This window comes from Suillus subaureus (genome assembly GCF_016647635.1).
Source record: "Suillus subaureus strain MN1 chromosome Unknown BJ212scaffold_182, whole genome shotgun sequence".
Classification (NCBI taxonomy): Eukaryota; Fungi; Basidiomycota; class Agaricomycetes; order Boletales; family Suillaceae; genus Suillus; species Suillus subaureus.
In genome coordinates, this window is record NW_024538738.1 from 6421 (window position 1) to 23507 (window position 17087).

Genomic DNA, 17087 nt, shown 5'->3' on the forward strand with positions numbered 1-17087 from the left:
GGACTTCTCGATGCGCAGAAGGTGCGATGACATTTATGGTTTCTTCACCTATGCTCATTGTGGTGATACGCAGGTCATCCAACTCAACCCTTCGTCCCATGTTGGATACAAGTTGAAGCATGCAGCATTTCATGGCGCACAACGCTATGATGAAGCTATTGCGGCCTTCCAAACGATGCTGTTGAAACTGGATAATACTCTTGACACAGAGACACGAAGTAAGCACTGATACCTCGTACACCAACATACTTTAACTGTTTCTGCAGAGTTGCGCCAGCAGTATCTCAATCCAGCTGAAGCAGACTGTGCTATTCAAAAGCTCATCGATGCTCAATTTGAGAATGCTCCGATGCGTGTATTCGACACCACCACCGGTATCTTATGCGATCGAGAGGCGCAGATCTGCATCTTTAAAGCCAGCCTAGAGTATAAGGAGCTCGTATCAAAAATTATCGCCCATCCAGACCTCCAAACGCAACACATCGAGGAAGTGGTGGGAACATATTTCCGGTATGCTATGCTATCGCACAGGTGGGAAGGCAGGGAGCCGCTGTTGGGGGATGTCCAAGGCAAGGTCGTCTATAAGTTGGATCCGGTTGGCGGCATTACGAAATTGCAGTCCTTCTGCAAAACTGCTCGTGATTTGAGGTATCGCTGGGCATGGAGCGATACATGCTGTATTGACAAGAACAACGATGTTGAGCTCCAGGCATCGGTCAAGTCCATGTCCGCCTGGTATCACCACTCTGCGCTCACAGTTGTATACCTTTCGGATGTTCCACCTTCGTCAAAGTCTGGCGCACTGGCAAAGAGTGCCTGGAACACACGGGGATGGACGGTTCAAGAATTCCTTGCTCCCAAAGTCATTCTCTTCTATCAGAAGGATTGGACTCTTTATCTCGACGATCGCACTCCCAACCACAAGGATTCCGTTGCAATCATGCAGGAATTGGAGTATGCGACGGGCATAGATCGACTAGCCGTCATAGCATTCCGTCCCGGGATGAGAGACGCCAGAGAGAAACTCCAGTGGGCGTCGACACGTATTACCACATTGCAAGAAGATATCGCATACTCGTTATCCGGCGTTTTTGGCATCCGCCTACGTGTTGATTATGGCGAGAAGAAGCAGTACGCACTCGGGCGACTCCTGCAGGAAATCGTAGCTCAGTCAGGCGATATTACTGCCCTGGACTGGGTCGGAAAGTCATCAGAGTTTAATAGCTGTCTACCAGCTGACATCACTTCATACGAAACTCCACCGTGCGTGCTGCGACCTCTATCCGAAGATGAGATTCAGACATCAATCTCCTCGTTTGCTGCGAGGTGTTGTGGCTCTAGAGTCGGCTTTGGAATTGTATCAAACACTTGACCACCTGAGCGCTCCCCGTTTCGCGCACCGCCGGTTGCATCCGCCTTCCATCGTATTCCCAATCACAGAAGCAAGGCGGACACCAGGACGAGACCAGGATACATATACGTATGCACTCAAGTCAGACGGGCTTCATGACCTGCAGATCACCATGGCAGACAAGTTGATCCCATTCTCGCCCGCAAGGCCGGCGCCTGTCTGGCAGACAATCTTGCTTGTCCGTCCATGGAGTCGCGATCTCCTTGAGTTGCATGACCCTGTGGACGATACACACAGCGTAGAAGATTGGTCCATGCCCGAATCTCCGTCGCATGATTCACTCCCTGTACAAACTGAGCCGATTCATTCAGATTCTCACTCGCTAGCATTGCGATTGATTGTCCGCCTTGGACAACCTTTTGGTGCGTTTTTGCTAGCGCGGCAGCGCAACGGAGAATTCAAGAGGATCGCGTCGGATCATGATATCATTGCACAAGTCAAAGACATGACTTCTGTTGACAGCATGACGGACATCAGGACACTAGAGATAGTGTAGCTGTATAGAATCTCTTAAAGATCTCCAAGCGGTTTTCGTTTGTACCTTGACGATCAAACATGTGTATTCTATCCCGGGCAAGCCCACTTGGCAGATGTTCCTACTTGTCCGTCCATGGGATCAGTATCTCCTCGGGGTACCTGACTTTGCAGAGCAGCCTGACCTCGCAGACGATACGGAGAGCATAGGAGATTGGACCGAGCCCGAGTCCTCGATGGACGACTCTGACAAGTTACCCGGCAGTTCGCCTGTTGAAGAGGAGCTTGGCTCACGAGCGTTGCAGTTGATGGTTCACCTCGGACACCCTTTTGACGCATCTTTGCTAGAGTAGCAGCCTTTCAGAGAATACAAGAGGATCGCGTCGGACCATCACATCGTTGCACAAGTCAAAGACATGGCTTCCATTGATAACATGGACGTCGGTATTGTAGAAATACTCTAATTGCATTTAAGGCCAGGCATCTCTGGCTAATTTTCATTCGTGCTTTGACAATAATATCCGTATTATTTCTATGTAGATGCATGCACAGATGTTCCATGCCTACCTTCGAAGCAGACTTATCCATCACCAGGCAGTACTTCTCAGTCCTATATGCACCACCATCCCGCGCCAAATTACTTCGCAGATTCACGACCACCCCCTAAGGTTTGATTCGTTCAAAGGCCCCGGATTGACATTCCCTTTCTTGTTGGCTTGGTGCAACAGTACTCGCGTCGACCAAGGCAAGAACGCATATCTTGCTGGCAGCTCGGGCTGTAACTTGTCGTGGAAGAGCCAGCGGAAGTAATAAGATCGAGGTGATAGGCGCCAGACACTAATAGATTGATCAGGTAATCTGATCAAGGATTCCCGCCGTCCGGGTTGGACGAAGCACAGCTTGATTAAAGATACTCATCTTCCTCCTTGATGCCTCCCCATGATCTCGCCGCACTCTCGCTATACCCGGCAACGCCTGCACAAGTGCTAGAGACGCGCGAGCGTACATGGCCTCACTGGGGCGGTAGCACCACACTTGAGCAATACCTCCAATATTACAAGCGTATGGACGAAATGGAACACGCGCGAGATGGAAGGATGATTACCTGGTATGAACCTTGGTATTGAGACTGGTCAGATTTATCTTACAATCGTTTGGTAAAGGGTACTTGCGCCAAGAGACGACCCCATGACGCTTGATTTTATGTGTGCGTGTGAGACGTAAGCCAATTGGATCTAAATGGCAATCCAGGTCGTGCTAACTGTAACCCAGGTACAAGCGCACAGGACTCGTCGCATATCCTTCCCCAGATGGCCCCAACAAAGTAAACGAAGTGCCATGCTATGGGATCGCTAGCGTGTACACACCCGAGGCGAAGAGGAGGAAAGGATATGGGCAGCATATGATGCGCCTGTTGCATTGGGTGATCTCGTCCTGTGATGATTTTGTCGACTTTCCAAAGGAGTGGGGTGTGCCGCCACCCAAAGTGGACGGTGCGGGTGGAGCTGCGTTTTCGGTATTATACAGTGCGGTGGGGGAAGACTTTTACGGGGATGCGGGGGTACAAGCAGAGGGTAAGGGTGGTGGGTGGCAGGTGAGGGCGCCGTGGTCTTGGGCATGGGAGGTCAGAGGTCAGATGGAGAAAGTTCCGGGGAGGGTTGAGGAGTCACCCGGGTGGAAGTGGGTGGAGGAGGGAGATTTGGACGAGATGTGGAGGGAAGATGCAGGATTCATCAAGAATAGCTTGGAGGGCACACCGAGGTCTGATCCCTCGTATGAGACACCGAGTCCCACGGCATTTGTATCAGCTCTGCCAGACAGGGGTGTTGGTTCGTTCCAGGTAGTGCGCTCGCTACTCGTATCTGGGCATGCGGTCCCGTTGAAAGTATGGGGAATAAGAAAGGAAAACATTGGTGATGAGAGGCGGGCGACGTATGCAACGTGGGCTGCGAATATGTGGCCTACGCCGACGTTGATTGTGACACGCCTGGCTGCGACGAGGGAAACGTTTCCGGAGCTACTTAAGAAGATTAAAGAAGCAGCTCAGAGCGCAGGCCTAGAAAAGGTGGAGATATGGAACTTGCCAAGGGACTTGGATGGTCTAGCAGAGGGAAAGGGAAATGAGGACGGGAAGAAGTACGAACGAACACGTGGATTGTCAATGATTAAATGGTATGGTAGAGGGGAGACGCGAGATGTCGAATGGTCTTTCAATGAAAGGTACCTGCTAATCTCCCTTCGTTTTATTGCCAGACTGATATATGGAACAGGTTTTGCTGGTGCTGAGATGCGTAGTATAACATTGGATCTTCCATATATATAGCTAATGCTCATATATGCTATACTTGTCAGTCTGTTTATCCCATTTCCTTGTCGACCCGTCATCCAAGTCCAGAAGTAGATACACAGGCTCACCCCATGTCATTTATTGAGGTCCTCTGTATATTCTCGCCGCCGCCCGGTCTGCAGGTAGACAGAAGTGACGATCGGTATACATGTTATATGAGAACCATAAACATTGTTGATGTTGCGCTTTGACCTTCTCACATCTCCCTTTAGAAATTTGACATCTGTGTTCCTTTATTCAAAGCGGAATTCTGTTGTAGCTGCTTGTCGATTATTGGTGTACTTTGGAACAACGTAAACCTCACTTTGAATCCCATTACCAACGACGCCGTGTTCGAAATATTGCATGGTGTTTGTTGATCACTGGAGGGTTTCAACAAACTGCCCCCATGGGATATACCGCCATGACGTAGTTATAAGACCGAGGAAATAGAGTCAACAAGCCGAGAACAACCTGCAACCACTTCCATTAGCTTATTTACATTATGAGAAACGACCGTCATCTTCATTTATCGTGCACCCATTGACGAGATGGTCGTGCAGCATGTCCCCTTTGACTATCAATATATGAGGTGGAACTTCATTGATGTCATCTTGGAGCGGCCTCCGTCGTTTTCCTGTCATATTGCCGCTGAGTGTGATAAAAATCCGGCAACGAGTGTTTTGCTCATTTGAGTCATTTTACACTCACGACGATCTCGCATATTGACCATTTATATCAGCCGGTACAATTAGCAGATCCTGCGTGTTCATGTAAGCGAATCCGAGTCCTTTGTTCTTCTCTGGGTGATCTGTTTTAATGGATGATGTCGTATCAGGGAACAGTACGAAGATTGCTTTCGTGACAATTGTGACATCTATCCTGGATGGACGGAAACGTTGTGGAGGCACTCGTCCAGAAACTCGATATGACAAGGTTTAGGAACTGGGGTCGAGAAAAGAGGACAAGATAGGGTCGGGATGACAGCGATGGCGGGGGTTATGTTGTTGTTCCTGGTGGTTGTGATATGTGCGAGAATGGGGAGATTTCGAGGCCCAAGGACTGGGCTACAAGGAGGCTCATAACAATATTGCTAGAACAGAGCTGTTGGAGTAGGGGTCCCACAAGTATAGCATAGGAGAGGAGAGCCCAGCGGCCCATTCCGAAGCTTTTGGTCAGCAGAGTAGCATAGGTTGTTCGAGTAGCAGTACACACACTCGCTCCGAGTAGAGCATCTCTCTGATTCTTGGTTCGAGCCCAGCCACCCTGTCCATCGTTGTGAACAGAGCGAATTCAACCCACATTTGCCTTAGCCATTAGTTCTAGCCCACAGTCTTAGCCGCAGTCTCGATCCTCAACCAACCAATCAGAACAAAGGAGAACCTTCGATTCAGAAACACAACAGCCCGCTCCAGGAATCAACGAAGTAAAGGGGTGGGGCGGTGGTGGTCGCGATGATGTAAGAATAACAGACAGCCCGAAATTTGCCGACCAAACACCCCCACACCTGTCCCCCAGACTTCACCCAGACACTTTGGTGCGGAGTGCGTGCGGACTTCACACAGACCGGCCATTTCCTACATGTCCTCGGTAGATTTTATTACATTCGAAATACAATGATTTCGGTCAAATTAGCAGATTTTCTGGAATTTGTTTTACATGGGCAAGCAATGTCTCTTGCCTGTTTAACCTGGCGCATCGCTAATTTTGTTGATCCTCTCCGCCGCATCCTTGCATGGTTCTAACAAACATCAACTCCCGCGCTTGCTACTCTTCTCCCCGTAGCTTCGCTTGGTCTCATTATCCATCAACAATGGAGCACAATCACAATGTGAAGTCGAGCTCAAGCAGTGACTTAGCACATTGATATGTTTGGCGCATATACCCACCATGGGGCTTCAAGCTTTACCTCTCATCTTTGCAGCCTCATTCGTCCTTGCCATCTCCTGATCCAAAGTGAAACATGACACAAACTGATGCGCCTTGTGTTGTCTCATGATCTTCGTGACCTCGTTCGGACTCTCGATACGGGGAGGTTCGGGAGTTGGGGTTGAGAGAAACAGGATGAGAGAGGCGTGATGTTGTTCCTAGTGGTTGGTTTAGATGCGGGCGGTATTGACGAGGAGTCGACAAGCAAGGTAAAGCCATTTTCTCCATCATTTTGGTATCTTGAGGAAGACGCAGCCTTCAAATGTTTGGCTATGCAGAATTTGATTTTAGAAAATTGTCCCCAATGCACTTACTTCCTCGTCAAGACCTAGTGTGATTATAACCGTACGAGTGAGCTTGAAGTGATTCTCTAGCATGAATTTAGTCGCAGTTGTAATGAATAACCCGAGGACATGAGCCTGAGCTCGGGAATAGAACTACAAGGAACTGTTCATTTGGATGCGACGGCATACATTCTAGAGGCCGTGGAGACAAGAGTCGGACGCATCGGAGTCTATGCACTGAGAATATACGGCAGGTATGACAGCAGGGTGCCTTACGATGATGGAGGTAAACAGCTTCAAGTGCCCTGGGCGTCTTTTTGAAATGAGACAAGTAAATGCCATATCTTAAACTACAAAATACACGTACCTCTGGAGCTGAGAGAAGGTGACCTACAATCCCTCCAAAGTCCACCTCAACCACGCTCACACCATCAACCTTCAGTAAAATGTCGCAGCTCTTTCCGATCACCACACCCTTGCAAGTGTTCAAAGGCCATGACAAAAGCGTATGGGCAGTTGTAGTGCTCCCCGATAAACGACGAATGGTTACGGGCTCGAGGGATAAGACGCTTCGTCTGTGGGACTTGAATACAGGTGTCGTGTTGAAAAAGATGCAAGGGCATAGCAGCAGGGTGTGGGCATTAGCGGTATCACGAGATGGGCAATTGATAGCAAGCGGTGACGAGAACGGAAAGGTCATCATCTGGCACGGAGAAACTGGTGAATCACTCACCCAACTCACCAAAGCCCACCCCTATGGGGTCTACTCGCTAGATTTTTCTCCTGATGGAACAGTGCTGGCCACTGGTTCACATGACAAAACAACGAAACTGTGGACTCGGAATGCCACAACCTGGCAGTTGCAAGGAGATCCAATAAAGTGTAATAGTTATGTCTACTGCGTACGGTATTCGCCGTCGGGCGAACTTCTTGCCATCGCAACAACCACCAATACCCAAATTTATAATCTAACCACGAGGGAGTGCACCTTCAAAGCTTACACATCCAACTACTCACTCGCATGGACACCGGATGGCACACGCCTTCTTACAGGCGGCTATAAGTCTGATCCTACCATACGCGAATGGGATACAATAACCTGCCAGCAGGTCGGTGATTCCTGGACGGGCCACTCTGACAACATCCATTCCATTGCCATCAATCCTGCTGGTACACTCGTCGCATCCGCATCTTATGACAACCATGTCCGTCTCTGGCAGCTCTCAGAACGACGAACCGTTGCCATCTTCAAGCACTCACATGCGACGTTATGCGCCACTTTCTCCGTGGACGGCAAGCACATCCTCGGCGGAGGTGACGATAAGATGATTTCAGAGTGGGCAATACCCAACGACGTCAATTCAAAGGTATGTTTCCGTCCTTGGCTTGTGACATGCCACAATTCGAACATGTTTCGTGCAGATCGCAGGCATCACGACAGCCCGCATTGCATGCATGGCTGGAGACTTACCTACAGCTGAAGGACCACTCATGCAAGACATCAACACCGATGCGAACAGTGACCATACTTCCTCCTCCCATCACTCAAAGGCATGTTCCCGTCCTTGATTCATATACCACAGTTCGAGCGTGCTTCATACAGATTCTCGCCATCACAACAGCCCGCGATGCATGCATAGCTGGAGACTTGTCTACCGCCGAGGAACTACTTACGGAAGATATAAATACAGATGCCAACAACTATACTTCCTACGCACATCGCTCATTTGTGATGGCGCGAAAACACAAGTGGGACCGCGCCCTTCAGGACGCAATCAAGGTGAGTTATGTGCACTGATCATGGCCCCCTTACAAAGGCTGACTCGATGTTGACAAGTCCATCAGTATTCAGCCCTCATTGATAGGTTATATCTCTAAGGGTATTGCCCTGTGCGGCAAAGGCCAGATCCGGGATGCTAGGGCGGCATTTGATGTTGCATTCATGTACACTAACCAAGATTCACAAACCGTTCATTTCCTGCTCTTGATCAAGGTACGCTATAGCGGCCTTGCATACTCTGTCTCATTGCATATTTCAGTCCATCGCGCTGTTCAATGCAAATCAAGATGATGAGGCAAACCTGCTACTCAAAGAACTCGCTGCCGGCTGTCCGAATGCCGATACTCACGCGTGTTATATTGTGGAAGTAGGTATCATGCAGTCACGCTGGGTCGTCAACACTGATCTTTGCAACTCGCACATTAGGCATATCTACGTGTTCAACTCGGAATCAAAGCCTTGGACGGTGCATGTCACGACGAAGCCGCTGACCATTTCACTGCCGCTCTCAACTCCAGCGCTTTCGCATCAAGATCACCCATTCATTTTATGTACGAGGACTTGGTCGTGGTGCGTTAAAATAATGCATACATATTTTCCTAATTGAATGTCTTGTCCAGCTCTTTGGTTGGGACCTGAAGTCCTTGTGGCAAAAGGCACACCAAAAACGGTGCGATGCACTCCTTCGGGTAGGTAAGCTCCAAGATGCCGTGGAATCATACCGATACATGGTGGATATGAGTGATGATATTACAAAGGCCGACTGCCTTGAATGGCTCAACGGCAAGTCTGGAGTTCATAATATCGCGCAGGCTACGATTCTCACCAACATTCCACTCAGCTTTCAAGCAAGACTGCATCGCGCTCTTTCTTACCAACGGAGATGCTGCCATCGCTGCACGCAATTACGACAGGGCTATTGACCTATACTCGGCGGCGATCGACCTGGATTATACATCCGATGTCATCTTTGCAAATCGCAGCAAGGCAAATTTGGAGAAAAGGCTGTGGATGGAAGCGCTTCTTGACGCGCAGAAGGTGCGATGGCACCTACTCGGGTCATCTCGTAACTAATAGCTGACTGTGGCAATACACAGGTCATCCAACTCAACCCTTTGTCTCATGTTGGATACAAGTTGGAACATGCAGCATTTCATGGCGCACAACTCTATGACGAAGCTATTGCAGCCTTCCAAACGATGCTATTAAAATTGGATAATTCTCTCGACATTGAGATACGGAGTAAGTCCCAATACCTCATACGTGGACATGCTGTAACTGCTTCTGCAGAGTTGCGCCAGCAGTATCTCAGTCCAATGGAAGTAGACCGTGCTATTCGAAAAGTCATCGATGCTCAACTTGACAATGCTCCGCTGCGTGTACTCGACACCACCACCGGTCTCTTATGCGATCGGGAGACGCAGATCCGCATCTTCAAAACGAGCCTAGAGTACATGGAACTTGTATCAACAATAATCGCCCATCCAGACCTCCGAATGAACCACGTCCAAGAAGTGGTGAGGACGTACTTCCAATATGCCATGCTATCGCACAGGTGGGAAGGAAAGGAGCCACTGTTGCAGGATATACAGGGCAAGGAGGTCCATAAGTTGGATCCGGTTGGCGGCATCAAGAAGTTGCAGTCCTTCTGCAAGGCTGCTCGTGATTTGGGGTATCGCTGGGCATGGAGCGATACATGCTGTATTGACAAGACCAATGATGTCGAGCTCCAAGCATCAGTCAAGTCCATGTTCGTCTGGTATCACCACTCCGCGCTCACAGTCGTATACCTTTCGGATGTTCCGCCTTTGTCAAAGTCTGGCGCACTGGCAAAGAGTGCTTGGAACACACGGGGATGGACGGTTCAAGAATTCCTTGCTCCCAAATTCATTCTCTTCTATCAGAAGGATTGGAATCTTTATCTCGATGATCACACTCCCAACCACAAGGATTCCGTTGCGATCATGCAAGAATTAGAGGACGCAACTGGCATAGATCGACGAGCCGTCATGAACTTCCATCCTGGGACGAGAGGCGCCCGAGAGAAACTGCAGTGGGCGTCGACACGTAGTACCACATTGCAAGAAGACATCGCATACTCGTTATTCGGCGTCTTTGGCGTCCGCCTACATGTTGATTATGGCGAGAAGAAGCATAATGCGCTCGGGCGGCTCCTGCAGAAAATTGTAACACAGTCAGGCGATATTACTGCCCTGGACTGGGTCGGAGAATCATCAAAGTTCAACAGTTGTCTTCCTGCCGACATTATCTCATATGCAGCCCCACCATACGCCCAACTATCTTTGCCTGAAGATGAAATCCAGATGGCGGTCTCTTTGCTGCGAGAAAATCCCGTGGCTGTGGATTTGGCTTCGAGACTTCATGACCAGCTTGATCACATGAGCGCTGCTCGTTTTGAGGACCACCGGTTACATTTGCCTTGCATCGTATTCCCTGTCACACAAGCCATGCTGAGGCCCTGCCGAGACCAGGATGCATACGTGTATGCAGTCAAATCGGACGGGCTTCGTGACCTGCAGATCACCACAACAGACAAGTTCACCCCATTCTCGCCTGTAAGGCCGATGCCCGCCTGGCGGAAAGTCTTGATTGTTCGTCCATGGAGTCGTGATCTCCTCGAGTTGCATGACGCTACAGATGATACACGGAGCGTGGAAGACCGGTCCGTGCCCGAATCTCTGTCGCACGATTCACCCGCTGCACAAAACGAGACAGTTTATTCGGATTCTCACTCTCGAGCATTGCAATTAATTGTTCGCCTCGGACAGCCTTTTAGTGCGTTTTTGCTAGCGCGGCAGCGCAACGGAGAATTCAAGAGGATCGCGTCGGATCATGATATCATTGCACAAGTTAAAGACATGACTTCTGTTGGCGACATGATGGATATAAGGACACTAGAGGTACTGTAGCTTTGGATCCTTTCAAAAATTTCACACCTTGTTCTGGGAGAGCGTATATCATCACGCCACGTTCCAAGAGATTGATAGCTCGAGTGAGCTAGGCTTCCAAATCCGCCTACAATTATGGTTGATGAAATCGAGCATGGTACGAAAGTCAAGTATGGATTTACACTTTAGTTGTCGAATGTGTTGTGGAGCGACCAATGACGACATTTAGTTGCGAACCAGATGACATGGTACGGAGGTCGATGAATAGCCAAGTAGGTGAACCCGAGCTCACCACCATTAATTTGTTCATGCCCACGTCGAGATAAGCACAACAAACGAAAAGCCTCACTTCAACAATCAATTTGATGGGCTGGATTGCATCGCACCACCAAATGCTGGTAGTATGCTGGTTACTTGTCTCTCTGTGTAGACTCACAACAAAGTCGTGACCAATAAATTGAATCGACAAGTAATGCATGAGATATTGAGAGGTGGGTATGTGTGGGTGTCGGGTTTCCACCACTTCCTCGAGAATGTGCACGAATGGTCATCGCAATGTAACTCCCTCAGCAAAGTCACATGTTATGCCTGCTTGTGCGGAACATATACATTCATGGCCGCAGACAACCGATTGTTACGAAGGACAGACCAAGTATAGCAACCGACAACTGTGCTGAAAGCAACCCCAATCTTGCATCAAGGTTCAGGGTCGTTACAGTTCACTGCGGATAGGACTTGTGATGTTGTCGGAGCATTGCAAAAATGGGTGTTCCAACCCTAGGAAACATCTGTCGTAGCTAATCATATTGCAGGCATTCAGGACACTCACGTCAAGTTATGTTGACGGTAATGGAGGGGCATAGTGCAGTGCAGATGGGTAAATAATGGCACGTAGTGATAGCAAGGGAAAGCTCCTCACCTGCCATGGAGACACCGGCAAAGACGTTACTCGAGCGATCACTGATTAGAACTTCACCCTGGACTTGTCCCAAACAACACAGTACTGGTTCAGACGACAATACAACGAAACTGCGGAGTGAGAAGTGGGTACCCCAGAGTGGGAGTTTTCGTTCGTTGTATTCGAAGTACTGTGTAGTGCTCATCTGACTCGTCTTCTCGTTCCCATCATAATTCCTGTTCCTGTTCCTATTCGATAGGCAGGACTCTGATGGTACGGTTGAAAATAGACGGGTTTTCTCAAATTGCTGTTGAGAGCTGTTGCGGGCGACACGACAGCGGGGACAGTTAATATGATTGAGGCACGACAACGACTAGACCTACTTTACTGACAGCCTGAGATGTGGTGGATGAGTAACGGAAGTAATAAGCCAGATTGAAGTGATAAACGCCAGAGACTGTTAGTAAATATGTCTGATCGGGCTGCCCCTCCATACACTGAGGCGAAGAAAGATGATGGACACAAGGACGCGCATGGCCTGACTGAGATGGTAGCGTTATGCTTGGGCTATACCTCGAGCATTGTGAACGTAAAGACAAGATGGAATGTTGTTTACCCGTTATACACGAGTACAAGTTTATTGATCAGGTCCATCTTCAATTGTATGGTGAAGGGTGCCTGTGCCAAGAGATGGCCTTGCGACGTTCGATTTTCTGCATGTGTTCAACACAGTACAAGATGTAAGAGACCTAGAGACGATATCAAATGGCATATCATACACAGTATGACCAGCATACAACTTGAAGCGCACACGCATCATCACACATCCTTCCCTGATGGCCCAGACAAAGTGTACGAAGCAACGTGTGATGGGATGAGTCACTACAGGCAGCACACAATGCGCCTGTTGCACTGAGAGATCTTGTCCTATTTTCAGAGGAGTGAGCTGGACAGCCGCTCTGAGTGGATGGTTCGCATTGGGCTGCGGTCTCTTTCAGCTTTGTACAGTGGAGTGTGGAGGACTTTTATAGAAATGTGGGGATACAAGTAAAGGGTAAGGGCGGTGAGGGCACCGTGGGCATGGACATGGGAGGTGCAAGATCTCTAGATAGAGAAGGTTGTGAGGATAGTTGAAGCTTTTGAAGAGGTGCCTAGAGTTGAGGAAGGAGATTTGGAAGACAGGTGAAGGGAAGACAAGGATGGCGTAAAGCTCACACCACTCGAGGTCTGGTACATCATATAAGACATCGAGTGATTCAAGTCCAATAGTGCTCGTATCCGCGCTGCCAAGCAGGGGTGTTTGCTCATTCTAGGTGGTGCACTCGCTACCAGCTCGTATCTGAGAATGCGGTCCCGAATTGAGGGTGTGGGGGATAAGAGAAGGAAAACATCAGTGATGAGAAGGTGACGAGAAAAAAGTGGCCTGAGGATGTGATTTATGCTGACGCTGATAGTGACACTGCTGGTTGTGACGCGTCATGACACCTAGGGAGATGATTCCAGAGTTGCTTGAAAAGATGAAAGACGGCAGCTCAGGGTGCAGGACTGAAAAACATGGAGGCGTGGAAGGGAGTTGAATGGGCTAGCATACTGTAAAGGATGGAAGATGTCGATGGGTCGTTCAGTCGCGAGAACGACATACAACTATGACATTCCGGGTCAGTGTGGGCGCCACTTGGCCTTCCCAATGAGTCAGTTTATCTGACCTTGCCAAGGGTAAATTCCGTAAGTGGCCTCACCGTCCTCCGGGACGAAATAGGTAATTCCGAACAAGACACAACGTTGAGTCATACATACATAAAGTATTTCCTTTGGGTGACTATTCTTAAGTAACACACAGGTGAAACTCCCGCTCCCCAAACATATCTTCTAGGATTGACTGTGTCAGTTGCTAGTTGATAATATCGTTCCACCAAAAAAACAACACGCATCCATAATCCCTCCACTTTGACCGTGCTCAACACCATCAACCTCCAGTAAAATGTCGAAGCTCATTCCAATCACTACACCCCTGCGAAAGTTCAAAGACCATGAAACACTCGTGGATGGAGTCGCAGTGCTCCCCGATAATCGACGGATGGTTACGGGCTCATGGGACAGGACACTTCGTCTGTGGGACTTGAAGACAGGCGTTGTGTTGAAGAAGATGGAGGGACATTGCGATATGGTAATGAGATTGGCAGTATCACGAGATGGGCATTTGATAGCAAGCAGTGATTGGGGCGCAGAGTTCATCGTTTGGCACGGAGAAACTGGCGAATCACTCACCCAACCCGTCAAACCCCACTCCGATAAGATCTTCTCGCTCGATTTTTCTCCCGATGGAAAAGTGCTAGCTACAGGTTCACATGACGAAATGACAAAACTGTGGAACACCGAAACCTGGGAGCAACAAGGAGATCCAATAAAGTGTGGTAGTGGTGTCTACTGTGCACGGTATTCGCCGTCTGGAGAACTTCTTGCCATCGCAACAAAAAAAAACATCCAGATTTATAATCCAGCCACAAGGGAACGCATCACATCCTTCAAGGCTCACACATCAGACAACCACTCACTTGCGTGGACGCTGGATGGCACACGCCTTCTCACAGCCGGCAATAGGGCCGACCCTACCATACGCGAATGGGATACAACAACCTGGCAGCAAGTCGGCGTTCCTTGGACGGGCCACACTGACTATATTAATGCCATCACCATCAATCCTGCTGGCACACTCGTCGCCTCGGCATCTCCTGACCACCATGTCCGTCTCTGGCGGCTCTCAGACCGTCGAACCGTTGCCATCTTCAAGCACTCAAATGGGACGTTTTGTGTCACTTTCTCCATGGACGGCAAGCATATCCTCAGCGGCGGTGACGATCATATGATCTCAGAGTGGGCAGTACCCAAACACATCAATCCAAAGGCACGTTTCCGTCCTTGATTCGTATACCACAATTCGAGCATGTTTCGTGCAGATCCTAGCCATCACGACAGCCCGCGATGCATGCATAGATGGAGACTTGTCTACCGCCGAAGAACTACTCACACGAGAGATTGACGCTGATGCGAACAACTATACTTCCCACGCCCATCGCTCATTCGTTATGGCGCGAAAACGCGACTGGGATCACGCCCTTCAGGATGTAATCAAGGTGAGATTCACTGACCCATCATCGCCCCTTTGTGGGGGGCTGACTCGACGGTGACATAGTCCATCAGCATTCAGCCCTCATTGACCGGCTATATCTCCAATGGTATTGCCCTCTGCGGAATAGGCCGCGTCCTGGATGCGAGGGCAGCATTTGATGTTGCATCCATGTACACTAATCAAGATTCACAAACGGTTCATTTTCTGCTCTTGATCAAAGTATGTTACAGTTGCCTCACATATTCTCTGCTTCATTCCGTATTTCAGGCCATCGCCCTCTTCAATGCGGATCAACATGACGAGGCAAATCTACTTCTGAAAGAACTCATTTCTGGTTGTCCGAATGCCGATACTCGCGCATGCCATGTCGTGGAAGTAAATATTGTGCAGCCACGCTGAGCCATCAACGTTTCAACACTAACTAGCACATTAGGCATATCTACGTGTTCAACTCGGAATCAGGGCCTTGGATGACACACGTCATGCTGAGGACACTGACCGTTTCAATGCCGCTCTCGATTCCAGCAATCTATCATCGGAATGGCCTATTCATGAAATATATGCAGACTTGGTGGTGGTACGTTGATACACATCCGAAATGCTTTTCATAACTGAGTCCCTTGCCCAGCTCTTCGGCTGGGATCTTAAATCTTTCTGGTTGACTGCACACCAGAAACATTGTCATGCACTCCTTCGGGCAGGTAAACTTCAAGATGCCGTTAAATCATATCAATACATGGTGGTTTCAAGTGACGAAAATACCAAGGCCGACTACCTCGACTGGTCCAATGGCAAGTCTAGAGTCCGCAATGTCATGCATGCTACAATTCTTACCTGCATTTCTCTTAGATTTCAAGCAAGAATGCAGCACGTTCTGCGCTGTCAACGGAGATGCCGCCCTCACTGCAAGTGAGTATGACAGAGCTATTGACCTATACTCAGCGGCGATCGACCTGGATTCTACATCCGATGTCATCTTTGCAAATCGCAGCAAGGCAAAGTTAGGCAAAATGCTATGGGAAGATGCACTCCTCGACGCGCAAAAGGTGCGATGGCATCTACGTTTTCCCAGCCCATGTTGACTTCGGCGATGCATAGGTCACCGAACTCAGTCCTTCGTCCCATGTTGGATACCAGTTGACACATACAGCACTGCGTGGCGCGCAACGTTACGACGAAGCTATCAAGGCTTTCACAATCATGTTGTCCAAGTTGGAAGATGCTCCCGAAGCGCGGATACGAGGTAAGTCTTGGAACACACCTGCGTCGTCTCGAAATGCCCATCCTGCTCTGCAGATCTGCGTCAGCAGTATGTCTCTCCATCCGAAGGAGAAGACGCTATTCAAAGAGCTGTTTGGATTGAACTCGAATATGCCCCCCTTCGTCTGCTCAATACCTATACGGGACTTCTGTGCGATAGAACGGCACAAATGAATACTTTCAAAATGAGCCCAGAGTACCATGAGCTTATCTCATTTCCAACGAAGGATTCGAGCCTCCGAAAGAAGCGCATCAAAGACACGGTGGCGACGTACTTCCGCTGCGTCCTGCTATCACACAGGTGGGAAGAGACGGAGGTGCTGCTGCACGACATCCAGGACAAGATCGTGTACGAGTTGAATGGACTTGGTGGCATCGCGAAACTGCAGTCGTTCTGCAAAATCGCTCGTGATGCTGGGTACTGCTGGGCATGGATGGACACATGCTGCATCGACAAGAGGAGTAATACCGAGCTTCAAGAATCGGTCAACTCCATGTTCGTCTGGTACCGCTACTCAGCGCTTACTATCGTCTACCTGGGGGATGTCCCTCCATCATCCAAGCCCGGTGCACTGGCGAGGAGTGTTTGGAACAAGCGAGGATGGACCTTTCAAGAATTTGTCGCTCCGAAAGTTGTCATCTTTTATCAGAAGGATTGGTCGTTATATCTCGGCAATCGGTCTCCC

The 17087-nt window shown here is 49.2% G+C and overlaps 1 protein-coding gene across 1 annotated transcript; it reads left to right on the top strand.

The window, feature by feature from the left end:
* Positions 1 to 1433: 1433 nt before the first annotated feature.
* Positions 1434 to 2129, top strand: BJ212DRAFT_1404035 (uncharacterized protein). The gene has a single exon (XM_041337385.1). The coding sequence runs from the start codon at positions 1524 to 1526 to the stop codon at positions 1905 to 1907; it is 384 nt and encodes a 127-aa protein (XP_041185578.1). The 5' UTR covers positions 1434 to 1523; the 3' UTR covers positions 1908 to 2129.
* The last annotated feature ends 14958 nt before the right edge of the window (positions 2130 to 17087 follow it).

Coding starts and splice junctions, on each gene's coding strand:
- BJ212DRAFT_1404035 (XM_041337385.1), top strand. CDS start 1,524: ATGGCAGACAAGTTGATCCCATTCTCGCCCGCAAGGCCGGCGCCTGTC.